Raw genomic sequence first — 25,288 nt, 5'->3', positions numbered from 1 at the left:
TGGTGAGACCTCATCCAGAGTATTGTGTACATTCTTTGGTCTCCTTACCTATAAAAAAGATATATTTGCCAAAGAGAGAGTGCAATAAAGATTTGCAGAACTGCTTCTTGAGATGGTGGATTTATTGTAAGAGTAGAAATTTACAAGACTTAGGCCAGTAGTCTCCAGAGTTTAGAAGAAAAAGAGGTGATCCCAATCAAACTTACAAAATTCTTCCAGGGCTAAACAACATGTATGTAATGGAGATGTTGTTCCTGGTTAAGGAGTCCAGAAACAGAGCTGACAGCATCAGAATTAGGTGCAGGCCACTAAGGAGTAATATGAGGGAAAATTTATTCACTCAAAGATTGTTGAATCTTTGGAATTAACTGTCCTGGAGGGCTGTGGGGGCTCAGTCATTGAAGCACTCAAAGAATATGGGGATAGTGCAGGAAAATCAGCCATGAACTTCCAAGGGCCAGATGGTAATTCCTGGTCCTAATTCAAAAACAAAACAAAGACAATACCCAGCAGGTTGGGCAGAATCTGTGGAGAAAAGTGCAGACTCAAAATTTAGAAAGCTTCCTATCAAGATGCATCACACTTAGTATGGCAACTGCTCTGCCCAAGACCGTAAGAAATTGCGAAGAGTTGTGAATTTAGCCCAGTCCATCATGAAAACCAGCCACTCCATTGACTCTGTCTACAGTTCCCACTGCCTCAGGAAAGCAGCCGACATAATCAAGGACCCTTCCTACCTCGGTCATTCTCTCTTCTCCCCCCTCCCATTGGGTAGAAGATAAAAAGCTTGAGAACAGGTACCACCAGACTCAATGACAGCTTCTATCCTGTTGTTATCAGACTCTTGAAATGGACCTCACATATGCTCAAGGTGAACTCTTGATCTCTCAATCTACCTTGTCTTGGCCCTTGTACTTTATTTGTCTACCTGCACTGCACTTTCTACTGTAATGCTACATCCCGCATTGGTTTTTTTTTCCCTTTTGTACTACATCGATGGACTTACGTATGGAATAAACTGTCTGGATGGCATGCAAACAAAAGCTTTTCACTGTATCTCAGTACATTTGACAATAATAAACCAATTACCAACTAAATGGGATTGTTTTAGATGGGTACTTGATGGTCAGCATAGACAGGCTGAAGGGCATGTTTCTGCGTTGGTTCGAGTCAGCTCAGTTATGAGTGTTGCTGTCATTTTCAGATTTCCAGCATCTACATTTTTCTTCGCTTCAGTTGCTGCACCTGCTTCTTGCTCTCTCGCTGTTAATCTCGGCACTCAGCATGGTCCGGGCACTCAGCACTGACAGCAGTCGGCGCCCGACCGGCCCGCCCAGCTCTGCCTTCGCTCTTGTCATTGGCTGGCGATATGAAAGCGCAAACCCGATTGGTCAATACCGGTTTCGCCCCGAGCCACCCATCGCGAGGGAAACTTGCACCATTTCTTGCGCGCGCGGAGGGCGAAAGGCGCCGAAGGTCTGACAAAAACCGACGGAAAAGTCAGCGGAACATCGCCGTAACTCCAGCCGCTGACGAGAACTCGTGGGAACAACGATCTCGAGGGGCAACGTTGGATTCCGAACGCTGGCTGTCTGAAGGGGGAGGAGGGGGTGTCCGTTGGAGGAGTCCTCCCGAGCGCGAGCTTGTGGCCGCCCGGCATCTCGTGAGGCTGCAGTGACCGGGCTCCGCTCCGCACCCGTCACCGGGCAACACCGGGCTCCGCTCTTCTCACCGAGCCGGACCGCCATGTTGAGCCTTAGGCGGCTCCTGGCCAAGAGCCGGTCAGGGTGAGTCTGAACCTGAGGTCAGAAGCGCCGTGGTTGCCTCACCGTGCGGATCGCGGGGCAGAGGAAGGAACCTACGCTGGGAGGGGAGGGGAGGGGTAACGCTGCCTCTGGAAAGGAAGTCGCATCCCGACGTTGCTGTGGGACTCCCTCCCTCTTCCCCGAGCCTTGCTCGGTCATGTCTTGAGGGGATTGGCTCCGTTGTCTCCTAGACGGAACCAAGCCGTTCCGGGCGTGCAACAGTGAGCCTAAACAGGGTGAACTCCAAGCCTCCCACCCCCACCCCGCCGCAGCTGTTCCCAGACCTCAAGGTCGTTCATGGCGCAGTCAGAAGGAGGAGTCCCTGCTGACAGTGGTGGTGCCGAAAAGTTTGGTCAAAGGAACATTTTACAGAGATAGTCGCGGGGTGGGAAGGAAGGTTGGTTGGAAATTGTTTTAGGCGTGTGCAGTGTGAGGTTGGAGATAAGTGGGTGTGGATTTGAGAGTTGACCAACTATTAGATATAGGAAAATGAAGTTGGTTTCAAACTGCAGATGGATTTAAAAAGCTCTGCTTCTATTGGCAATAAAAATACTGAATACTAGAAATCTGAAATAAAGAACAAAACATACTGGAAACAAGACAGGAAAGAGTTTCAGATCTAGGAAAGAGTTTCAGATCTAGGAAAGAGAAACAGAGTTAACTTTTAGTGTTGAAGATCCTTTATCAGAATTATCAAGTTGGAAATAAAAGTGGCAAGAGTAAAGGGGACTAAGGACATAATAGTATGGGGGGAAGCAGTAGTTATTTTTCTGTTTAAATTGGCCCTAGTGTATCTGTAAGGCTTTACTGATGGAGACTGATATGGTCCAGTTAGATGTGCTAAACACTCACAATTGAAGGTGATAAGATGTTTTATACCTGAAGGGAAGGATGGGAGGGGACGCCAATAGTGACAAGGAGCAGATTGACAGCTGCAGAAATGTCACTGTGAAAGGAAGTGCCAAAGGGGAGGCAGTGGGCATGAGGTTTTTGTCAGTGGCAAGTATAGATCTAAGTAGCTTTTTGTGGGTTACAGGAATGTGGCCAATTAAGACAGAAGTTGTATATGAGTATCTTTGTGATTAAGAAAATGGAATTTGAAAGACTACTTAAGATGGCCCAATAAAATGCTAAGCCACTAGACTTGACAAGAAACTAGTTAGTCAGGTGATAAGTGAACTTTATGGTGATAGTTGACCCTGAAGTAACAGATGTACCTTCTGAAAATCTGAATACATGAGAATGTAAAAGAAAATTATAAAAGCACCTCGCTTCCTTTTTTCTACTTTGGAGAAATATAATAAATGCATGTAAGGCTATGTAATAGCATTTATTACATGATGGGATGCTGAATTCATTGAATGTTGAATCTTAGCCTGCAGTTTGATCGTCTGACCATTTGTTGCAGACTCTGCTTGAAACACACTGCTGCAGTAGCCGTAAAGAATGAACCGATCCTTGAATTCAAACCAGGAAGCTCAGAACGGCAAGCTCTACAGAAGGTGTGGTCAGAAGCTTTAAATAGCAAAATGTTGTAATAAATGAATAGATGCAAGTTCATCAAGAAGTACAGGATGGCTTCAGTATTACAGGCAGTGAGATGAATGACACAATGTTCATATTTCCTTATAATGTTGAAGATTATTAGGTCCATCAAGTCTATGCCTGGTCTTGGAGCAGTCGTATTTCCCCACTTATTTAATTTCAAATTCTCATTAACACCCCTAATTCTCCTATTACCCATGTACGCTCGGGGGAATCTGCAGTTGCCATTGAACCTATCAATCAACATATCTTTGAGGTGTGGGAGAAAATCAGTTCATGTGAAAGAATCCTGCATGGGCACAGAAGAATGTGCAACTCTGCATAGGTGATGGTAAATGCAGCTTAATGGATTGTATGCTTACAGAAAACTATGTATTAACTATGTACATGACTGTCCATGTTAATCTCTGAGCCTGCTAGTATTCAGCCTCTGCTATACTGTTGACCCTGATGTGGAATCAATTGCAATATTGTCAATGAATGTTGTAATGCATCAGTGCTATAAGTATTTTTTAAACATAGTTCTGGTAATGTATATGTTTACTTCCCATCTCTCTCATTGAGTCATAGAGTACTACAACACAGAAGAAGGCCCTTCCACCCATCTAGTCTATGCCGACTGGATCTTCTGCCTAGTCCCATCTACCTGCACCTGGCCATATCCCTCCCATTCATGTACCTATCCAAACCTCTCTTAGATGTTACAACTGAACCCACATTTACCACTTCTGGCAGCTCTTTCCACACTCGTAGCACTCTCTGAGTGAAGAAGATCCCCCCCCCCCCCCCCAGATTCCCCTTGTATACTTCACCTTTCATCCTAAACCTATGTCCTCGAGTTCTAGTCTCGCCCAACCTTGAGGGGAAAAGCCTATATGCATTCACCCTATCTATACCCCTCCTAATTTTGTATACCTCTGTAAGACCTCCTCTCGTTCTCCTGTGCTCCAAGGAATAAAGTCCTAACCTATTCAACCTTTCCCTATAACTCAGGTTCTCAAGTCCTAGCAACATCCTTGTAGATTTTCTCTGCACTCTTTCAAGCTTATTAATATTTTTCCTGTAGGTAGGTGATCAGAACTGAACACAGTACTCCAAATTCGGCCTCATCAATGTCTTGTACAACTTCAACAAAACTTCCTAACTCCTGCTCTGATTTATGAAGGCCAAAGTGCCAAGAGCTCTCATTACGACCCTATCTACCTGTGATGCCACTTTCAAGGAACTATGGATCTGTATTCCCAGGTCCCTTTGTTCTACCATTCACCTCAGAGCCTTACCATTCACTGTGCAGGTCTTACCCTGGTTTAGCCTCCCAAAATGCAACACCTCACACCTATCTGCATTAAATTTCATCTGCCATTTTTCAGATGGAATTTAATGCAGACAAGTGTGAGGTGTTGTAATTTGGGAGGATAAAGGGACCTAGCTGGTCCAGATCACTCTGCAAGCTTTGATAGCCTTCCTCCCTGTCCACTGCGCCCCCAACCTTGGTATCATCTGCAAATTTGCTGATCTAGTTTACCACGTTATCATCTGTCATTAATATAGATGATAAACAACAACTGACCCAGTCTTGATCCCTGTGGCACACCACTTATCACAGGCCTCCAGTCAGAGAGACAACCATCTGCTACCATTCTGTCTTCTCCCACTGAGCCAGTGTTGAATCCAATTGACCACTCAGCCTCCATGCAGGACTTTGCAATCAAAGGCCTTGCTAAAGTTTATGCAGACAACATCCACCGCCTTTCCCTCATCTACCTTGAAACTCTATAAGACCTATCACACGCAAAGCCACGTTGACTATCCCTAATCAGGTCCTGTCTATCCAAATACTTATATATTCTGTCCCTTAGAATACCTTTCAATAATTTACCCACGACTGATGTCAGGCTCACTGGCCTATAATTTCCTGGCTTATTCTTAGAGCCTTTCTTGAACAACATTAGCTATCCTCCAGTCCTCCGGCACCTCACCTGTGGCTAAGGACATTTTAAATGTCTCTGCCAGGGCCCCTGCAATTTCTGTACTAGCCTCCCACAAGATCCGAAGGGACACCTTGTCTCGCCCTGGGGATTTATCCACTTTCATTCACCTCAAGACAACTAGCACCTCCTCTTCCGTAATCTGGATACAGTCCATGACATCACTACTCTTTTTGCCTCAGTTCTATAGTCTCTGTCTGTCTCCAGAGTAAATACGGATGCAAAAAATTCATTTAAGATCTCCCCCATCTCTTTCGGCTCCATGCATAGATGTCCGTGCTGATCTTCAAGAGGACCAATTTTGTCCCTTGCTACCCTTTTGCTCTGAGAAGGTTACTATTGTTATTTTGTTATGATCATTGTTCACAATCTTGGGACACTGCTAAACCCTAAATTGAGCTAATTTGGTGTCCTGTCAGTATTATCATATCCATATTCACATTGCAACCTAAGACTGATTCAGATACTTGGTGCAGCACTGAGTTCCATATATCCATAAAACTGTCCTCACTGACCTAGCTATGACTCCATGGATTGTAAGAAGGATGGATTAGGCAAAGTAATTGAGGTGTGGTCAGGGAGAAAGTTTGAAAAGCTTTCTTGAAGGGGTCTAGGAAGATAATTATGGAGTGCAGGCCATGATGGCTGTAAGTCCTGCATTGAAAAAGTGTTAGCAAGAAGGAAATGCATAGCTTATAAGATTCAGAAGAGTTAGGGTAGAGGTGGGTCCTAAAGGCTGGACTAGTTTGTGGATTGCGATGGTGCTTTATGCTCCTATATGTGATGCAGCAATCTTAGATATGGAAATATGATGTTTGCTCTCCCATGATTCTGATCTTTGATGAGATTGATTTTTCATTAGGCTCTGAATGATTTGAAGGGGCGAACACTCGAGATCCCTTGTGTTATTGGTGGTGAACGTGTCTGGACTAAAGAGATACGATACCAGCTTTGTGTGAGTATTGAAGTGAATGGAACATTTATTCTGATTTACCTCATTGAGAATACTTCTGAAGTCCACCACAGAACTTCATTCTGTAGCAATGCCATTAATTCCATTTTGATTGTATTCTGTAAGTTTGAACTTTTTGATCTTTGAATTCTATGAACGTAATTGAATGATTTGAAAATAATTTCTATTTTTCTGGACATACATTCTTTACTGAAACAGGATGAGGGGTGGTCTAGGTCATTGTCTTTGGGTACAGTGGCATAGTGGTTAAATTACTGGATTAGTATTTGGAGGCCTGATTAATAATCTAGAAATATGGGTTTGAATTCCATTAGCAATAGGGAAATGTAAATTTAATTGAATAAATCTGAAATAATAAACCAGTATTAATAAATAGTGACATAAAGCCACCATATTGTCATAAAAAGCTATCTTCTTCACTAATGCCCTTCTGGAAAGGAAATCTGCTGCCCTCACTTGGTCTATGCTAGCTTTGTCCATAGAACCATAGTAATGGGTATCAACTTGGTTGATCAGAAGCAAAGGATTGTTAAGGGAATGTTAATCTGGAGAAAACTTAAATGTGGTATATTTCAAGGGTCAGCACTGATTTCACTTTTCTTTTGACGCTTAGGTACTTTGAACAGGCTGGGAGCATAACATCAGAAATAACTGACAAATACAGATATGGGAAACGGTGAAGAGGATATCAAGGTGGCTTAGATTATTGAAATGAACAGACAGGTCCCAGATAGGAGAAAGGAGAAAATAGTTTATGCGGTCAGTGGAAAGACTGTATGGAAGGCAAGTAACTGGGAGACCTAGAGACCAAAATATGTACTTCCTTAATTACAGATAGAGAGAGAATTTTCTTTAAAAATAGCTGATATCGTTTGGCTTTATGGAATGGGGGGGGATGCAAATAGAGAGGAAATAAATAATTTTAAGTACACTATTTAGAAGTAACAGATTAAAACATAAGAATATTCCAGAATGATATGATTTGAGCCTTGTATTCAAATTAAAAAAAAACAATTATTATCAGTTAAATGCTGGAGTAGTGGTGTGTCAGTGGTGAAATTGTCAAGCTTTCTGGTTGGATGAATTAGGAAATTTCTATTTGGGTTCCTCTGTCAGAATGGACAGGCACATGGTATCCCTTTAGTCCCTTGAACTGCTTCTACCAGCCACTTAGATAAAGGCTGACGTGTACTTCATTACCCCAGCTCTGATCCAAATCCCTGCATGCATTTAAGTATTAGAGGATTTATTGTACGTGGTATCAAATTTCAGTTGTCCTCCTAGCATCTGGGAAGAAGACTTCCAGGCTTCTGACAGTTATTGTGAAAGAAACCCATTCTGGTTGGATGCGATGGCCTACCTCTGTTTTCTAAAATTATGCCCTCTTGTTCTGAACTTGGCCACCAGTGGAAGCTTGTCTGCTCTACTTCTTATCAAAGTGATTTATGGTATCAAGTCAAATTTTGTTTTTAATCAGCTTAGAGGGGAGGTGAAGGATGGGAGGAGAGTGTGGAGTATGAAGACCATGATGGGTCAGTTGAACTATTTCTGTGCTGTAATTTTTGGACAGTACAGAATCAAAGGTTACAACATGGAAGCAGACCATTTGGTACATTGAGTCCATGCCAGCTCTGTATAGCAGCAATCCTGCCTTTCACACTCTTCCACCCTCTTCCTGCAGACCTGCATTTTATTTTCCTTTGAAGTATGTAGTCAGTTCCCTTTTGAATGCTATGATTAAATCTGCCTCCACTATACTCCCTGGCAGTGCACTTCTAGCCACTGCCTAAAAATGTTTTTGCTCATGTCACTTTTGTTTTTTTTGTCAATTGCTTTCAATTTTATGCCCTCTAATTATACAGCCTTTTACTAATGTGAACAGTTTCTCCCTACCTACTGTATCTGGACATTTTATAGTTTAAAATGTCATTATCAGATCCCCTTTTAATCACCTCTATCCTGGGGAGAACAGCCACAGCGTCAGTCTGTCCACGTCCACACAGATAAAGTCCCTCATCCCCACAATTTTCTTAAATCCTTTCAGTTCCCTCTTTATGCCTTCATGCCTTTCCTGAATTGTGTTCTAGAGATCAAATGCCATGTGTTTTTTCAATTATTCTTCAAATGAAATTGTGGTCTTGAGCTTGACTGAAATTGGTCTTGTATGATTGTTGCAGGAAGTATGGTTTTCTTATAAATAGTGTTATATCTGCATACTTTTATAGCTACAGATCATCATTACAGGATGAATTCTTCTCTTTTATTTTAGCCATTTAACCATTCACACAAGGTGGCCAAATTCTGCTATGCTGACAAGGTAAGCTGAACATCATGAACAACTGGTTGGGAAATATAGCAGTAGCAGCCCACATCTTATGGATTTTACAACGTTATTGTATTAAAATAATCTAAGTGAGTACCACTGTTGCTTCCCAAATCAGAATGCTGTGGTTTCAAGCTCCAAATCAGGCCCCCACACTGGTGCAATACTAAGGGAATATTGCATTGTTGTAGGGACCATCTTTTGGGGAAAGTCCAACTGACGTCCTGTTTGCCTTGGATGGGTGTAAAAAATATATTTAAAAAGAAATCCCTTTGTACTCCTTCGAGTTCCCCCTGTTGTTGTGGCAAATTTTTGTCGTTAGATCAAAATCAATTAAAGGCAGTAGTTTAATTTGTCTTTTGGTATCATGAGACCTTGTTGCATGCAAATTGGTTGTCTTATTTCCCTGTTTTATGTGGTATTCTACTGAAGTGTAAGTACTGAAGTTGTGGAATGGACAATGAAATGGAAGTTTGTTCTTTTTATTGCATTAGAATGCCATGGGTTAACCTTTCTAGAATTAGTTTCATCCCAGACCAAAATAAATGTAGAATGATTTTCTGATTTGCAGTAAAAGATCCAAGGTTTGGGAAATATGAGGTTCATTGAGAAGGGCAACAACTGTTAGACTAATCTGTTTCTTACACTGGCCTATTGTTTTTGGCCCCATAGGCTGTTGCATTGTCATTAGAATTTTTCAGGTTGATTCAGAATTATTGATGCGAAGTAAACAGTATGCAAAAGTGTCTTCTGCATTCTGAATAACCAGTAATAACCATGATCCAGTAACTCAAGGGTTGGCCTTAGACTTAAGATTTTTTTCAGTAAGGAATTGAGAATGTGAAATACATTCTCCAGAGAAATACCACCCACAAATGAGAGGACTGGACCAATTGAACCAGAGACTGATCGTGACTGAAAAGAGGTTGTCTATGCATGTTTCCTGAGCCGTGCCCCCCCCCCCCAAAAAAAAGGGTTTTATCTCTTTGCATTCCCATTTTACATTAAAAGAAAGTACTTATGAGTGTGGAATATAGGAATTGATTTTTCACTATTTAGCTTAAAATAAGTTTGCTTGTGAAATTTAATTTCTGTTTTTTCACCTGATCTATTTTCACTGAAGTAAATGCTGATTCTATTTTTCTCCTTTTGCAGGATTTAATTAACAAAGCAATTAACGCAGCACTGTCTGCCCACAGAGAGTGGGATCTCAAACCTGTCGAGGATCGAGCTCAAATATTTTTCAAAGCAGCTGACTTGATCAGTGGGTCAAGACGTACAGAGTTATTGGCTAGAACCATGATTGGCCAGGTATGTGCAATGGACTTGCAACAGAGAGGAAAAGAAAATTCTGAAGTACATTTTCAAGTGCTCAGGATTCTAAACCACTTTATAGCCAATGACTTAAAGTATGGTCATGGTCTTAATATGTAAAACGCAGCAGCCCATTTGTGAACTGCAGTGCCACACAAACATCCCTATAATAATGACCAGATTTTAATTCATTAATGTTGGTTAGGAGATGAGAACACAACCATCCGTTTAAAAAAAAATATATATATGGTGTTGTGGGATCTTTTATATCCACTTGAAAACATACAAGGTCTCAGATTAAAGTCTTAATTTTTAATTTTACAGAATTATAGACCTTTTTTTATTCCTTCAGGGCAAAACAGTAATTCAAGCAGAGATTGACGCAGCAGCAGAACTAATTGATTTCTTCAGATTCAATGCCAAACATGCTTTGGAACTTCAGCATGAACAACCAATCAGTGAATCGCCAAGCACCAACACAACTCTGTACAGGAGTTTAGAGGTGAGTGTACAACTAAGTTTACGCAAAAGGTAAAGATACAAACGATTTGCTTTTTGTTTAGTGAAAACACTGGGAAAAGTCAGCAGGACAGTGTATTGCAGTAAGTGATCAATATAGTATTTTATGCATGGAGTTCTGATACTACACTTACCACTTTTTCTTGCAGGGCTTTGTAGGCAGCTATTTCTCCATTTAACTTCACTGCAATAGGTGGAAATCTAGCAGGAACTCCAGCACTTATGGTAAGAAATAAAGATGAGCATTTTTTTTAAGAAACTTCATAAAGTGGATAAGACTTGAATCAAGAGAACGTACTACTGATAGAATCCAAAGGGTGCAGCAGTCCTCTTCCACCATTTTCATCAACAAGGGGCAATCTAAAGATTGTGATGAAGATCTGTGCTATTTCCATACCTGTTTCTTTGGCAACCCAGGATACATGCAATCTGGCCAGATGTCCTTGTCCCACTTAGAAGTATTCCCAGCCTTTTAAGTATTTTGTTTAAATTTTATTTAATTCCTCCATTTCAGATGGAATTCATGAAACAAGTAGGCTAGGTGCTTTAGAAACTCTATCAGTTAACAGTGATGGGAAAGTGTTAACACATTTGAAAAGACACCTTGTGGATTCAAGATGGATAGGAACCTATTTTAATGTTACCTTTTAAATATGAAGGGTACATGGTACTTATAGGAATCAAACCCTGACCAGGCAAAGCACAGAACGTGCTGTCCCTATACTTGTGCAATGAGGTTTGATTGTTAGCCGGTGGATTATCTGATTGAGATTGGTGGTTTCTTGATGTGGATTAAAATGTACAGTAAGTGCTGTGTATGTGTGATTCACTATCTCATAGTCGTGCATATATCTAGAGATGCCACATAAGATTCTTCCCTGATGAATCAAGTTTAATTGTCAACTAAAATTTTGACTACATTCACATGGAAGCACAAGAACATCACTCAACAAAAATGACGGCAGTAATAGAAAGAGTCACAAGTACCACTCATTTCCCCAAGACCAGTGAAATCCTTTTTTTTTGTAATAACAGATGTGATTTAGTTTCTGCAACTTGAGCTGTAGCATTTATTCCAGTGGAGTACATTTTTCTGATGTTCTTCTGTGCTGGGTTCTACAGTTTATTCTGCCATGCAGTTTTGGTAATAACTTGTGAATTTCAAGCAAGATGGTAATGTCATTTCAGGGCAATGTGGTGGTCTGGAAACCCAGTGACACAGCTATGGCTGCTAGTTATAATATGTACGAAATACTTCTTGAAGCTGGACTTCCACCAAATGTCATTCAGTTTGTTCCAGCTGATGGGCCACTATTTGGAGAAACAGTGATGAATTCTGAGCACTTAGCAGGAATCAATTTCACTGGCAGTGTCCCGTAAGTATTGACAAACTGTATTTGTGGGTGCTCCACGGAAATGTTATTGAAGATTGACACCAAGTTCACGGAGATATTGTGACAAGTGACTGAAAGCTTAGTCAAGGAGAAGAGTTATAAGGAGCTGCTTAAGGGAGCAGAGAAAAGTGAGGAAGATTCTGAGCTTTGGCACATGGCATTTGAAAGCAAGGCTGTCATTAGTAGGTCGGAAGGGATGAGAGAAGCACTAAATTCCAGAATTGGAGGAAGGTTGTGGAGCTGAGGAGGGAAATGATGTTGTAATGTGATGTAAATTTGAGGCTGAGAACTTGAAAATTACAATTGCTCAGTGGGGAACAAGTGCAGGTCAGAGAGGACAAGCATGATAGGTGGGATGATATCATGTGAGTTATGATGTGGGAAACTGTTCTTAATAAAATTGCTGGCGGTAGACAATTTTAGTCCCTTCTATATTGGGACTATAATTGTTATATCAGTAGCTGCGGAAGTATTGTGAATTGAGGGCATAAGGGCTAGACAACTGGGAGTTTGATAGCAAGGTTGTAAGTCACTTAGTTGAGGTTTTGTGAAGGCAGAGAAAAAGAACTGGAAGGGAAAATCTTGGAGAGGTGTGCTGTCATCAGTGTTTCTTCCCTGCAGTTGTGAAGACAGGGGATGCAGAGGTTAAAAGTGGGATCATGAATATAGGTAGAAATTGTACAAAGGGGGACTATGAATTCATCTAAATAAATTTTGAAAAGGATTGTCAAAATTTCTCAACTATGCTGAGCAAGATAAGATATCTTTATTAGTCACATGCACATCAAAATACAGTGAAATGCATCTTTTTGCATAGAGTATTCTGGGGGGCAGCCCGCAAGTGTCACCATGCTTCTGGCGCCAACATAGCATGCCCACAACTTCCTAACCTGTACGTCTTTAGAATGTGGGAGGAAACTGGAGCACCCGGAGGAAACTCATGCAGACACATGGGGAGAACATACAAACTCCTTACAGACAGCGGCAGGAGTTGAACCAGGGTTGCTGGCGCTGTAATAGCGTTATGCTAACTGCTACACTACCGTGCCTGCCTTCCATCAAACAAAAATCTGTGGCTTAATTTTTATTTTTGGAAATGATTTGGGGTAAATAACTGGAGAGTAGAGAGTGATTAAGAAGTGGCAATCATCAAAGTAAGGTTCAAAGTGAATGGTCAAAAACTAGATCAACTAGATTAAAGATGGAAAAGAAATAATCTGTTTTAAATTAACTTGCTTAGAAAAGTTAACAATGAGGATAAGAGATCAGTAGCAGAGCTAACCATAGTAAAGAAAATTATGGAAATTATAGAATATGTGAAGGGACATGAGAAAGGAAAGGCCAAAAAGAATATGGAAATGGCTAGTGGAGAAATAAACTATTAGGAATATTAAAGCATTTTTAAAAAATCAGCAGCAACTTGCATTTTTTTTTATATAGCATCTATAATGTGTGCTTTGAGTCAAAGAAAGGTCCTAGAAAGAACTATTAGGAGGGACTTGGCCATTGGAAGGGGTGCAGAATGATTTTGAGGAGAAAATTCTGAAAATTGCAGCCTAGCAGAGTGAAGATGGAGCTGCTGTATATGGGATTAAGGAACTAGGCATGAGGACAGGAATGATGAATTCTGTTGGACTAATTGCATGTTTAGAGGAATTAAATGTTGTAATAGGCAATGCCATTAAGGGTTTAAAAAATAATAAAACTTGCTAACGGGGTGGGGAGGGGGAGGCTTGGAGCTGATGCAAATCACTAATTTTCATCAAAAGACTATATCTAATTGTGCATCTATATTTTAAACCATTCACTTTATTTAAAATGGCAAGGCCAGATCCAGACCTATCCCAATTATGTGGAGAGATATACAGGGTGATGGTTTTCAAAGGATGTGGATAATAATGGAGGTAATAAAGCCATTAAGAAGATCTGCTTGTTGGTGACTGGGAAGGGTAATATGTTTGTCAGTTTCAAAGATGAACTGAGCCATGTAGCTCGTGTAGCTGGGGATGTACAATGGGACTAGAGCAAATGAATCTGGGTGAGGATTTGTCTTAGTGGGAATGTAAGGGAAGAAACTAAAGCAGCTGAGCTGATAGTGTCAAGAATTTAAAGACAATGATCATTACTCTCCAGTATAATCCTGGAGTACTAGTAGAGGGGAGTGATGCCCATTGGTTCATAGTAGTTGAGCCAGATTCATTGATGGATTGCTGACCCAATTGCGTACCAGATATCCACAAGTCTAAATACTCCTTGGACTTGAAGGAGTGAAATTAGGGGCCACAGCCAGGGTGGATAAGAATTTTATCTGGAGGTGTGGATATGAGTGGAGAATTGCTTGAGCAGTTAGCAGCTGGCAAACTGCTGTGAATGGAAGCTTAAGATCAGATGGTTAGCCACTTGAAAGTCCAATTGTAAGTGAACTTCTCCAGGAACACTGTAGAAGGAATAATTTAGTTCTGAAAAGAAGATATAATCGCTCGTGGATGAAAGGAGGATCTTACGGAGCACAAAGTACTTGTTTACCAGTGATGTTGGAACTGAGAACTAAGTTACTGTTGTTAAAGTAGAAAATAGTTTCAAGGTGAAAAGGGATTTTGTTTTGTTTTTCTTCTAATTGTTAACAGGGCGGCACGGTAGCATAGCGGTTAGTGCAACGGAGTTTGTACGTTGTCCCATGACTGCATGGGTTTCCTCCGGGTTCTCCGGTTTCCTCCCACATTCCAAAGACATATGGGTTAGTAGGTTAACAAGGGTGTAATTAGGTGGCGTGGGCTCGTTGGGCCGGAAGTGCCTGTTACTGTGCTGTATAAATATAGTTTCAAAAAAAAAGTTTTAAAAACTGAAACTTGATGTTAAATCACTGGATTCTGAGGACAGGTACTCCAGGCTGTGGAACAAATTCAGAGTAGAACTAGTATCTCTGATAGTTTATTTAACCTTGTATATTGATTGCAACATGGGTCTGGAGTGTGGTCACTATGATTGTTCAAGGGAGTAAAAAATTAACTGGATAAATATAGACAGTTATTGATTTTTTTTTAGAATTTATTTGAAAGTGACTACAATTTAGTGACTTAAGCTTAATCATGGATGGTAGAAATGGATTATGAAATCTTTAATATTTTTAATTTTTGAAGAGACAGTATAACAAATGATAAATTTCTTAACATCCGTCTCCTTGGGGTTTAGATATTACAAAGTTTCAAAGTCTGATTATAAACAAGCATAACAAGATTGGGAAGGAAGTTATGCTTACCTTGTATTCTTTGGATTGCAAAAGGCTCAGAAATGGCGTATCTCCAGAATCTGTATTGACTCAATTCTTGTTACTTGCGTAAAAAAAAAACAATTGATCTCTCATGGAATTCAAAGTTAGAGGATGTCTAGTTTTCAGGCGCCGCAGTTAGAGGACAATATTCTAGAAGGCATGCAGAAATGATAGCCCCATTTTAAATTTGTACCTTATTCTTTCAAAATCAATGTACTTAATAAATAAATAAAGTGATAAATAAAGCAATAAAATAAAGTTATAAATAAAGTAACAGCAAGGAAGCAGAGTTGGAGCATACACGCTAAGGGGTACAGAATTGAGGTGCTATAGCAGCACCAGTAATGGAATGATATAATTATACCAGTACAGGTTTATCTAGTTCTATTTTGAATGTTATTTCTGAGCTTGCTTCTACTCTGGTTTTGGATTCTGCATTCAGATCATCGTAACTCACTGATCTGAGTTTTTTTTTAACCTCTGTTTGCCAGTTATCTTATATCTGTCTCCTCTTACTACCAACCATTCAGAAACTGGCTTTTGAATATCTCTTTCAAATCTTCTTTCAAACTTCTTTGCCTAAGATTATTTTTATTATTTAATGTGACTGGTTGAATATTTCTTCCGAAGGTTTTAGAAGTGTGAAAAATTATTTTACATATTTTTGTAACTTGGTTATTTCTCCTTCTCCAGAAACATTTAGGACACCTTTGGAAGCAGGTGTCTGCAAATTTGGATAAGTAACCGTAGCTTTCCTCGCCTATCTGGAGGTAGGAACACCTCTCCTTAATTCAGACCAACATCCTTTGAAGCAGTTCCATGTAAATCCACATTACTAAATATCTTCATCTTTGTTTCTCAGATCCTCCTTAAAGTTCCTGAGGTTGTAGTTATGATGTCTAGAAATAAATTATGGAAAGTGATCTGGTATTGACAAAAGGAAAGTTCCTTCAAGGGAGATTTTATTGTAAATAAATTTGACTGTGTTAACTTATCCACATGAATAATGTGGCCATATGCACCTGTTGTGAATAGTTCCAAACCATGTTCTTTCTCCTCCAGCACAACATCCTATATTACCTGACATTTTGCAAGGGTAATGAAGAAGATTTGGTTTATTACATATATATTATTTTGTAAAAAGATAAGTTGTTAAGAGGATAATAGCCTTTACAGAAAGAACTGCTGAATTGATAGATGAGGAACAACTCTAAAGGAAAATAATTATTAAAGCTCACAAATGTAAAAAAAAATTGCCCAGGAATAATGCTCCAAATATTGGTATGATACTCTAACTAAAATACAGTACATCAGGAAGGAAAGTGCAACTGGAAGGAAGATATTGTGAAAATTGGAAGGGAAAATATATTGCAGTTGAGTCAATTATAGAAGTGATTAATTAATTTAATGTAATTGAATAACATATTGTCAGTAAATAATATGCTCATTTGTTCAAAGCCAAGGAGTCTCTGGTCTTAAAATGACTTTGTATCTCAAGTGATCAGTGGCCAAATCCTAAAGCTATAAAATTATTAGAGATATTTGCTCTGATTCATTTGTTATGCTCTGGAAGCACTTTCATATAATATCATTGGACTAACCTGAATTAAACAGTTACCAAGATCCAAAAGCTTAAGCATCATTTCAGGAACCTCTTCTGTTTAGAATCATTTCAAGAGAATGGTCATGTCTTTCCCTAATTCAACTTGGTTCTTTTTCCTTGTGTTTTGGAAAAAATTTATAACTGGAAACCCCTTCAAATTTTAAATAAGGAGATTGCCTTGTACTTATTCATGCTGCCAAGTTATGGGATCAGAATGATTTAAGATTTTGCCTGGGTTGGCTAACCCTTACCTATTGCTTAGTCACATTGGTATGCTCTAATTCAAATGGATTTCTCAGATAATTCTTATTTTTTTTTACAGAATGTGGTGGTAAAAACTTTCACTTTGTGCATAAGTCAGCTGATATCACCAGTGTAATAAACGGTACCATTCGTTCTGCTTTTGAGTACGGAGGGCAGAAATGTTCAGCATGTTCAAGGATGTATGTGCCTGATTCACTGTGGCCTGAAATTAAAAAGAATCTCCTGGAGGAGCAGAAGAACATAAAAGTAGGAAATGTAAGTAAGACTGAAATTAAAATTCAGCCAGCGTCCTATATTTTGAGAATCCAAGGTGAAGGGCCGAGGTCTTTAAATGCAGGCATAGCAAGGTTGAAAATAGTAATAAAAAATATGCAGTAATCAAGAAGTGGTGATTTATCAGTGTGACCTTGTAAATGTAACAAAGTAATATTTGTATTTCTAACTTTCCACACTTTCAGCATGCTGTGTCCTATCACACTTGCTAGGATACCTGTTTGCAATCTTCATTGGGCATCCATAGGTGTTGTATATGTGCATACAATATTGAGTTACAATTTAAATGATAGTCAGCCATGGGTTTAATGTTGCTGTAGACAGTGTGGTTTTAGTGTGCAGCTTTTCCGGTGTGGATATGATGGGTTGAATAGCCATAACTGTGGTAAATTTTATGCTCTTGAATCGTCCAGAATGCTCTGAAACTAACCTTCCCCAGTGCTTTGCTCGTACACTGTAGCATTTCTTAGGATAGTTTAAAAGTTTTAACTTCACAAACACTTGATTTTTAACATTCACATAAAGCACGAGCAATAGGTCATCTTAACCTCAAGAGCTCATTTTAATACAGTAGTTCCCAAGGTCAGTAATGTGAAACTGGAGGGAAGGAATAGGATGTGAAACAGGTGACTGCATACCACGACTTGTGAGATCTCATCCACCAACTGGGTCGGGTGAGGCAATAGTTGGTTGTAGTTAAGAAGATGGGTCGGGGAGGCCATGGACTTCAAAAAAGCCTTTTTTAAAAAAAATAAAAGCACTTGTATTCTACTCCTGGAGGTGCTGTTCCTTGGCACTGAGTTTTGTTGGCAAAGCCAGATGCTGGTGCTAACCTTGCCATACAGTTAAAATACCATTTGAGTTTGATGTCATCAAACTATAACAGCTGCATTTCAATGGGGCCCTTTCCCACTAAAACGTGCCTATACAAACCGGCATGAGCTCAGCAAGAAACCATGGGTTGACATGCTGCAGAGTTGTTAATGCTTGCATGTCTCATCTTATTAGGTGTGATTGTGATTTATAGACCTGGAGGCACAATCTTAATAAATCAGTAGCCACAAACCTTCGGCCAATCTGAAAACATTTCTGCCTTCAGAAGACAATATTATAAAGAAATGAGAATGTCATTTCAAGTGTTTGTGTGTGTTTTGGCATTTATTGATATTATGGCTGATCTGCAGTTTATCTCCACTTCATTTTGCAACCCTTTCTAACTAAGTTTTGATGTTCTTTTTATTAGCACCCCAGCTTCTACAGCTTTTTAGGGAGAGTTCCAGTTGTTTTCCCATTGTATCAACTCTAAACAGTCTCTAATTTTAAAGCCATTCCTTCTTTCTGGACTTCGATGGGAAAAAGCTGATTTTGGTTTTGTAAATTGCTGATAATTTGATTCTAGAGCTAAACTAATAGTTGCCTTGTATGTAACTGAATTGATTTGCAATACTGAGATCTTTCTATTTCAACATGCTACTGCTGGAAATTACAATCCATTAAGATTATTTTAAATTGGGACACTTGGAATTGGCATATGGAGGAGGCTATACTGTTGATCTAAATAGAGCTTTGAGAGAGAGAGTGCAATATTGTAATCAAGTTTTATTCTCCATCTCTACCAAGCTCTATAAAGCAATTTGTCGAATGATCTTTCTTTGTAGGACTGTGACATTTGTTATTTTACAATGTATATTACTTTAGTTTTTGAGCTGTGAATTGAGTATTGTCATACAAAGTTGCATTGTATCTTAATCTCTATTAATGTTTTGTCTTTTTTTTAGCCAGTTGATGACTTCGAAACATTCTTTTCAGCAGTTATCGATGACAAGGTAAAGAATGCAATTAGTGATGTAATTTTTAGCTGCTCATTTCAACTGGTGAAAAGTTCAATCAAAAACAAAAAACGCTTGGAAAAACGCAGCAGGTTAGGCAGCATGATTAACATTCAGGACTGAAAAAGAGAAATAAGTTAGTCTAGATGACAGAAGGTTGGGAGGGCGATGATTGAAATAATGAGGTCTTTAGGAGGCAGTGTAATGTATTGCTAATGTCTGTGTAATTTTGTATAGTCTGGCAATGCTGAACAGGCCAAAATGTACAAATGAAAGGAGAAGGAAGAGAGTGGTGGCAGGAAACAATGGCCAGTCCTGATGCAGATAGAAAAGGAGTGAGTTAGCTGAAGTTGGAGAATTCAGTATTTAGTCCTGTAGGCTGCAGTGTGTCCAAATGAAAGCTGATGTTGTTCCTTGGGTTTTAGGCCTCATTGTAATATTGCAGGAGGCCACAAACGGAGTGGTCAGGATGGGAGTAGTACGATGAATTAAAGTGACAAGCAACCTAAAACTTGGGGTCACCCAGCAGATTGAGCACAGGTGCTCCGCAAAGCAATCACCCAATCTGCATTTGGTTTCTCCAATGTAGATTGGTTTCTTCACTGCAGAGGAGGCCACATTGTGAACTCCATCTAAGGCAGCAATTCACTTGCACTTCTTCCAATCCAGTGCACTAGATTGGAAGAAGTGCAAGTGAATTGCTGCCTTAGATGGAAAGATTGTTTGGATCCCTGAATGGTGGGAAGGGAAGAAGTGAAAGGACAGTTATTGCCTTCCTGCGGTTGCATGGGAGAGTGTCATATGACAGGGAGTAGTAGGCGGAGACAGTAAACTGGGGTTTGAAGAATGTCATCCCTTCGAAATGCTGAAATGGGAAGTGAGAGGAGTCTGTGCCTGATGGTGGAATCTTGTGGAACTGGTAGAAATTGTGTAGGATTGTGTATTCAATGTGGAGGCTGGTGGATGGAAGGGGAGGACCAGGGGAACTTTGTTCTTGTCCTGTATAGGAGGAAGAGGGGTTCTGAGGTGTGGGAAGTAGATGATCAAGGGATCTGTCCACAATGGTAGAAGGGAAGCCGCAGTTAAAGAAGAAGGAAGATATTTCAAAGGCACCTGCATGGAGAAAATTTCACGTCTTATATGTTGCAACAAGATTTTTTTCTTTCAGTCTTTTGCTCGAATAAAGAAGTGGATTGAACATGCACAATCCTCCCCAAATTTAACAGTAATTGCAGGTGGAAAATGTGATGATGAAGTTGGTTATTATGTGCAGCCATCAATTATAGAGACAAAGGACCCGCAAGATCCTATAATGAAAGAGGTAAGAATGTCACCTGCCACAGAATTTCTGCAAATAATGGGAAATATCTGACCTTTAAAAAGGCTCTATAGTATTATTATTCAAACTGATTATGGTTGATTGATTTGAAGAGCCAGTTGAACTTGTGTAAATATGTTAAAATATCCTTGTGTATGACAAGATTACTTGAAATGTATACTTCAAATAATCAACATTTACTTCCAAAGCATTTACATAAATGTCAGGAAATTTCTCATCATTTCTAGTATTGAGACCATCTGCGGCTTTCTCTTTACTGTGACATGTGAATTGCTCTTGAAAGTACTAATCTTATTGGGTGCAGTTCAGCCTTTATTGCTGCATAGTGAAATTGCGTATTAGCTCTGGAAAAACCTTTTTGGTTATGCAGGACTGTGGCGGAATACTCATGCCCACAAGTTAAGACCTGGGCTTGTTTCAGCTGCTGTTGTGGAATTATCAAGAAGAGCACAACTGAATTGTGATCAAATTGCTTTCTTTGCTTTCAGGAAATCTTTGGACCAATCGTGACTGTGTATGTTTATCCGGAAGACAAGTATCAGGAAATTCTTCACTTGATTGACATAAGCACCCCTTATGGTCTCACGGGTGCAGTTTTTGCAAAGGATAAGTGAGTGTTTGTTAAATCGACAACCATGTACTGAAAGTATGATCAATGCCTTTTAAGTTGTCCATGTGACATTCAGATGATAGCTTGTTTACTTAGCAAATAGTATCAAAGTTATTGCAAATGCTCTGATTTTTTTTAAATAAAATCTATTTTGAAATTCATCTGTCACAACTGGGTCATTACACTTCCCAACTTTTAAAGGGGAGAGAGAAGCCTGTCATTGCTTGCTGGCTTCTTCTGACCAGAAGGGCAAGGCTTGCAAGACAAGAATGAGCAATTTCACAAAACCAGGGATTCCTCTCCCTGGTATTACTAATAGCTGCTTGGGAGCTCAGTAATTTTAAATTTGCTACTGCAGTGCATCACTGACTTGGTAATAGTATCCTCCAGAGAGCTGCAACCAAGTAGAATATAATCGGGAGATAACTGAAGTGTGGAGAATCAGGCATGTTGTAAGATTTAGGAAGTCCTGGGAAAATGGGGAAAGATGATAAAAGGCCAATTTTTAAGATGTGTCTAAATGTACACTGTATCCACAACAGGGTGGATGGATTAATGGCACTAGTCGTTGCAAATGGGTATGATCTATTTGTCATAACAGAAAAATGGCTTTATGGTGACCAAAGCTGAGAAGTAAATATTTCAGAATATTTGTGTATCTTTCTGAAATTCAGTTGGCATCTTGTTTTCAAATTCCTTTATTTGTAATCTCCTCCATCCCAGCAATCATCCAATTATTCTAGAATTACTAGAAATACTTCCCCATTGGTAGCTGTACCTTGAAATGCCTAGCACCAGAACTCTGGAATTTCTTCCCTAAATTTCTCCTCACTTCCCTCAACCACATCTCCTTTCTCTCTACATACATCCTTAACCCATCAAGGGCCAAAAAATACTTGCCTCTTGCCAATGCTTCAAAAGAGAGTCATTGGTAGGTCCACTTCACTGTTTCAGAGATTTCTGACTTCTGTGCACAGGACCTGCTGCATGGCTGAACTTGGCGTGGAGTCTTGGGTGGAGCTAATTCTCACTGAGCTGTAGGGCTGGATATGCTTCTTATCAAAGCCCTCAGACTTATGCCTGCCATGCTGCCAGTTGTAGAGGAATTCCATTAATGGAGCTGACCACCTGGATTAAGAAGTGGTTTGTTTTTATTTTAATTGTTATATTTTCAACTGATAAATGTCTTTTTAAATGATTTTTTTATTCTACTTAAACAGTTTTTAAATAACTCTGGATTATGAGGAACATTGAGAAACATATGAAAAGACCTAAATGTCTGGGGTGGAGCAGGGGGAGAAAGGATCTTAAGATCTTCCACTTGCAAACTGCTTTGCAGAGTGACTGCGGCAATGAGATCTCCTGCAGTAGTGGGTCCATGTGTTGCCAAAAGGTCATTGTGGCTGTGGGAGGAGTTGTTGGTGAATTGGTCCAGTTGACTCATTTCTTAATTTTATTTGAAATGGTCCTATAAAGTTCCTTGGGGTATTTTGCTAAGTTAAAGGTGTTGTATAAATAAAAGTTGTTGCTAGATTCTTTGAATGCTTCAGCACATTCAATCATTCTCCAGGGTTGCATAGGCTAAATTAATTTCCAATAAAAGTACATCAAACTTTAAAAAATCAGGAAATTATACGTTAAAAGTAGTGTTTAAATAGTTCTGCTGACATTGATAAATAACGGCTGAATGGCAAGACACTCAGGAGACCCCAGATTCAAGGCTGCTAAAACACATTTGTAGCTTTTAGCAATAATGTACAATGGACAATTTCTGATCTATTGTACCTTATATACCTTGCTAATGTAGTTTAGTCATAGTTGTACAGAACAGAAACAGGCCCTTCAGCCCACCATGTCCATGCTGACCACTGTACTTGCCTCCACTTGACCCATTTACCTGTGTCAGTTTCAATTTGTTCTTTAATGTTTATTTTTGCACCTCCCAAAATTAAATTAACCACTCTCCCTCCTTGTATTAATTGGAAGTTTGATTTCCATTTTGTTTCAGAAATGTTATAGCTGAAGCGTGCAAAGTTCTACGGTTTTCTGCTGGAAATTTCTATATTAATGACAAGTCAACTGGCTCAGTTGTTGCACAGCAACCATTTGGAGGAGCTCGCCTCTCTGGTAAGTGAATTGAGTTTAGAACAATCCATGTGGTTAATGCTTTCTGTTAAATGTTTTCCTAACTTGAACCATGTGTGCATGCAGGATTTTTCATGTTGCTCATCTGGTCCAATGTAAAATGTGCCATATACTTCCTTAAAATTAGTTAAATGGGAACTGCACAACCTATGGGACCAATATACTATTACAGATTTCAATAAAATGTTGCTCTTAAACCTTGCAGATATTTACTGCAAAACAGAAATTAAACTTTACTATCGCTGACAGTATGAATGTTACCTCTCAGAGAGTGCTCAAAAAGAGGAGGGATTAAGATTTTATTAAACTACAATTGTGAAAAACATTAACTCTTTCCCTTTCTTAAGGAACTAATGACAAGGCTGGAGGACCTCACTACATTCTCCGTTGGACTTCACCTCAATCTGTAAAGGAGACACATGTTCCATTGACTACTTGGCGATACCCATATATGGGATAGATAATCAAAAAAAACTATATTAAGGTTCTCCATTAAACATTTTTACAGCATGATACCCACTGAAAGTTCTTAAAATGCCTTCAGCTGTTAAACCACTGACAAAGGTTTATTGCCAGCTGTGTATTTCAGAAGTACTCCTTCCGTCCATTGTAATATCTGAGTGCCGTGTTACAGAATTCACAGATCTGCTTCATAAAAGGTCAGGAGTGACGGCAGGAGTAAAAGACTGGAAATCAACTGATGACTACTATTAGTTTTCTTTAATTGTAATGAAATTCTCTGCATCACTTCAGAGTTTAATAGTTTATGTTTTAGGTATGTAATTACTGGCATTGATACGGCAATATTTTTATTAGAATCATTTCTCTGGGAATAATGTAATGCTGTGACAAAAGGTATGACTAATGTTTTTAAACTCATTACTTCTGCCAAATTGCTCAAAAAAAATCACTCTCTTCCAAAATAAATGTTTGACCTAAACCTGAACTTAAGTTGCCCTGAAGGAGAGACAACATATTAGCTATGACACCTTGTGAACCACCAGGAATGTTGATGTAGTTGTGGAAATACAAATACAGCTCTGAAGAAAAGCTGGCAATCTGCTGGTTTTAGAATGTTGTTTGTTTTCTCTGGTGAGTTGCTTTAACCAGAATTTTCCTTTAGATTTATAGTTTTGTGCAGTAATCTGAGCAGTCCATGGAATCTCTGAGAAGAGCAATGTATGATTTTTGAATTGTTTTGTCTTATTATGCTTTATTAGCAATATCAAAAAAATACTATTGAAAACCTGACTGCAGTAAAGTTATATTGTTACTAACTGTGGTCAGAATTTAAATAATGGGGAAAATAGTCAACAATGAATATGAACTTCGCTCTGAGGGAACATGTTCCATACTTTGCGTGAAAGTGATTGTGTTGGAATTTGTAGCTAATCGGCTAATGAGTTATTTTTACTGATGAATGAAAATAAATGTGTGCTAATCTCCTTTGCTTGTGTTCTTGAATCTGATAATCAATCCTAAATCTTCCCTAAAAGTGTGAATACAATTATTTAATGACAATACCAAATACTTATAAATCTGTCAATAAATACCTCTCTATTCTGTGTTGTGTTTTATCACTGGTTGCCATGAGTTTGGGATAGAATAGTCATGACAATTTTTCCATAAAGTCTCAGTAAATTAAAGCATATTTAGGGTGGTTTCTATTTATTTAACATTGGCGCTTAAAATTTATGCAGGATATGTGGATTACTGGGCAAAGACTAAGATAACTCCTTATTCTCTCCCAGCCTTATTATTTTCCCTAATATGATGCCCATCTTAACTTTCAGTCCACAGAACAATGACTTGAAAACATAAGATGCAATCCATTCCAAAGCTGGCTGGACCACATCAAGTACAACTGGGATTTCCTCAACTCTTGCTAACATGCTTACCACATCAGAATCATGTTGCAGAGTACCCTGAAAGCATCTACCTCATCTTTAACTTTGATTTCCTCAAGATCTTGAAACACCTCGACTACCAAATCTGCACCCATTTTTTCCCCTGCAAATGTGTTTGTATCTTTCCAATCAGCTTTTGCCCTGCCACTGTAACAAATAATAACATTCATTGCAACAATGAAACCC

General features: G+C 39.2%; 1 protein-coding gene across 1 annotated transcript; it reads left to right on the top strand.

The window, feature by feature from the left end:
* The first annotated feature begins 130 nt into the window (after positions 1-130).
* Positions 131-24,641, top strand: aldh4a1 (aldehyde dehydrogenase 4 family, member A1). The gene is given in 16 exon segments (XM_052038991.1): positions 131-1,787; positions 3,214-3,307; positions 6,201-6,293; positions 8,581-8,628; positions 9,790-9,945; positions 10,301-10,450; positions 10,627-10,692; positions 11,656-11,838; positions 15,826-15,873; positions 15,875-15,902; positions 17,058-17,254; positions 19,051-19,098; positions 20,270-20,422; positions 20,929-21,050; positions 23,059-23,177; positions 23,543-24,641. Coding segments are annotated over 16 exon segments (1,659 nt in total). The 5' UTR covers positions 131-1,746; the 3' UTR covers positions 23,656-24,641.
* Positions 24,642-25,288: the final 647 nt, after the last annotated feature.

Source organism: Pristis pectinata, chromosome 26 (assembly GCF_009764475.1).
Source record: "Pristis pectinata isolate sPriPec2 chromosome 26, sPriPec2.1.pri, whole genome shotgun sequence".
Classification (NCBI taxonomy): domain Eukaryota; kingdom Metazoa; phylum Chordata; class Chondrichthyes; order Rhinopristiformes; family Pristidae; genus Pristis; species Pristis pectinata.
Note: the sequence above shows the minus strand (reverse complement) of the source record. Positions and strands in the feature narration are given on the sequence as shown.